General features: G+C 40.5%; 1 protein-coding gene across 1 annotated transcript in view; it reads left to right on the plus strand.

The window, feature by feature from the left end:
- LOC102213184 (heat shock 70 kDa protein 12A-like) overlaps positions 1-2,820 on the plus strand; it is a 4,556-nt gene extending 1,736 nt beyond the window's left edge. Inside the window, exons 2-4 of the mRNA XM_005754948.1 lie at positions 276-500; positions 571-742; positions 1,745-2,820. Coding sequence (XP_005755005.1) covers positions 276-500; positions 571-742; positions 1,745-2,820 — 1,473 coding nt within the window. The remainder of the gene's footprint in view (positions 1-275; positions 501-570; positions 743-1,744) is intronic.
- Positions 2,821-3,068: the final 248 nt, after the last annotated feature.

A 3,068-nucleotide genomic window follows, 5' to 3' on the forward strand; every position in this document is an offset into this window, starting at 1 on the left:
ATATATATAAAGAGAGAGAGAAAGTCTGTGAGCTGTGGGCTTTCAGCCCCGATGGCATACAGTGTACGTTTGTGTGGTTGTCGAAATGTTTTTGTGAAGTTTAACCTGAGATTCTGACGTTTCGGGCAAAATGCATTTATATTAAAAATCGATTCGGGATTTTAATGACTCGATATCACGTTATCCAAGTAAGAATTGATTTTAATCGATGAATTGATTATCAAAACCCACTTCTATTGCAAACCTATTAACTAATATCCAGTCTGCCATCATAGAAGCTTAACAGTGATGTGACAATAGAAGCTGCAAATGGACGGTCAATGAAGGCACTGAAGGTGTTCACAGAAGCTCTGAGATACCTGAAGGAGGACGCTCTGAAGTTCATCTCAGAAAATGCTGGTGGGAAGCAGTTCATAGCCTCTGACTTCACCTGGGTGGTGACTGTACCTGCCATCTGGGATCCTTCAGCAAAACAGTTCATGAGAGAAGCTGCGACGCAGGTAACAAAGACAATATGTACTGTACAGCTGTTTTAAAATGAAAAAGAATTTATTTATCTTTGATTTATAGGCAGGAATTGTGACTGCAGGAAAGGAAGACAGACTGGTCATTGCACTGGAACCAGAAGCAGCCTCAGTCTGGTGTAAAAAGCTGCCAGCTGATGGTTTTGAAACAGAGAATAACAGTGGAGTCACATTTGAACAGGCTTCAGGAACACAATACATTGTGGTGGACTGTGGAGGTACTCTATGTTTTCAAAGTGCAGTTTTTCTTACTTTTTTATGTTTTTATGGTTTGAAAGAGATAGAAGCCTTTTATATCCACTGTGAGCGACCATTGTTGAACAGAGGTGGTGGTTTACGACACCAACTGTCTGCCAGCTATAATCCAGTTTTGACATCCCTTTCCAGACGCCTTAACGCCCAGTCACACTCACAACCTGGGCCATCTGACCTCAGGAAATCACACTATAGGGTGGGGTTAGGTTCCACAATAAGCTCACCCGAAACCCTGGCTGATTGTGACCCACACCCATTTTCATGCCTTGGCTCATGTGATTAGGTAGAATAGAATAGAATGCCTTTACTTTCACTATACAGATATACAATGAGGTAGCCTACAGAGCATCTCCTGATAAGTGCAAATGTGCGTGTGTGTGTGTGTGTGTGTGGGGGGGGGCGGGGCAATGGCTCATGTGATTAGGTAGAGGATCATTAGGGGGCCATTGAACTCGAGGCAAATGTACTGTTTATAAGATTGGGGAAACCTGCAGTCAGCTGTGACTGAAGAAGTCACTTGGATGAGTGATGAAACGTTTCTCCCACAAAACGCTACGTCCAGATGAACAGAATTTTTGAGATATACAGTTTCATACAAATTTCCTGTATCATATTTATATACACTTACTATGTTATTATGTATGTTTGTATTTAGATAAATTATTTGTCCATTGAAGCATGAAACCAGACTGTTATGGGTTTCTAGACTGATGTACAGTGAATAAACAGAGGAGCTCCAGGTTTAAAGATTAGTTTGTTTCCACTGTAATACAGTCTAGCACTGTTAAAATATATTTGTATCAACTCTTTATCATTGTATGTGGCAATATACACACTTGTGTATAGTTCTGTGTATTCACCAGTGAGTGATAAAGGCCCCAAACTCTGCATTAGGAGGGTGGAGGAGGGAATAATTTGTAAAGATGCTATCACTTATTTTTAATTACTGTGTCTATGTGTTGCAGGTGGAACCATTGACATCACTGTTCATGAAGTCCTGGAGGGAGGAGCCCTGAAAGAGCTGCACAAGGCCTCGGGAAATGATTTGGGGGGACAAACTGTGGATAAAAAATTCAAAGAGTTCCTCAGAGAAATCTTCAGTGATCGTTTGTGGGATGAATATGAAAAAAAGCATCCAGGAGAGATGCAGAAGATGATGTATGATATCTCAGTTTTAAAAGAGAATGATGATGATGATGTGGACATCAGCTGCCAATATAACCTGGGTGAAATGGCAAAAGAACAGCAGAAAATAGAAAAGTTTTTTGAATCGCTGAGAGGTGTTTCCTGGAATGAAGGATCCATCAAAATCTCAAAAGAGAAAGTACGATCTTTCTTTGCTGAGAGTCTGAATGGCATCACCAAGAGTCTCAGAGAAATCCTGAAGAAAGGTTTCACCATTAAGTACATTCTGTTAGTTGGAGGCTACTCTCAAAGCCTGATTCTGCGTCAGCATATTACCAATCAGTTTAGTGATCAGTGTAAAGTTCTGTGTCCTTCTCATCCTCAAGAAGCAATCATGAAAGGAGCTGTGATGTTTGGAAGAAACCCAGCATTGGTGGCATCTCGAATAAGTGCCTTTACTTACGGGGTTTCTTTGTCTCTTAGGTTTGATGCATCCAAGCATAGAGCAGACAAGAGATACACAAACAAAGAGGGCGAGTGGTGTGATGGTATTTTCTGTGTACTGGTGAAGGAAAATGAGGAAGTGGGCTGGGATAAAACCAGTGAGTACAGCTGCACACCAATAGAAAGAGATCAGACAGCGATTACCTTTGCATTTTATCGCACAGAGAGAAATATCCAAGGACTAATGTATGTGGATGAGTGGGGAGTAGAGAAAATTGGTTCTATTATTCTTGAGTCACCTGTCACAGCACGCGGCATGAATCGTGAAATCAAACTACAAATCAAGTTTGGTGCCACAGAAATGACGGTCACAGCCATAGACGTAGATTCAGGTTCCACTGTTAAAACTGAGCTCGACTTCATGGCTAAATTAAAGAGATCATTCAGAAACGTGGCAGAAGTGATTTCCTGAAACATTATGGACAAACAAATAAATATATTGATGTCAGAGTCACTGCTGTCCTTAAGCTATAATAGGTACTCTAACAGTTTATTTTCTGTATCACACAAGTAGTGAAAACATCTTCTTATGAGATCTAATGAGAACCTGTGTGCAGTTACACTGAAGTTTATTAAAGCATTTTTGTATTATTACCATTAAAAATGTACAGATCAGTCTTACAGCAAACAAGTCTGTGTGTGTGTGTGTGTGTGGGGGTG

This window comes from Pundamilia nyererei, unplaced genomic scaffold, assembly GCF_000239375.1.
Source record: "Pundamilia nyererei isolate P.nyererei 1_Seehausen unplaced genomic scaffold, PunNye1.0 scaffold00772, whole genome shotgun sequence".
In the NCBI taxonomy this organism is placed as follows: Eukaryota; Metazoa; Chordata; class Actinopteri; order Cichliformes; family Cichlidae; genus Pundamilia; species Pundamilia nyererei.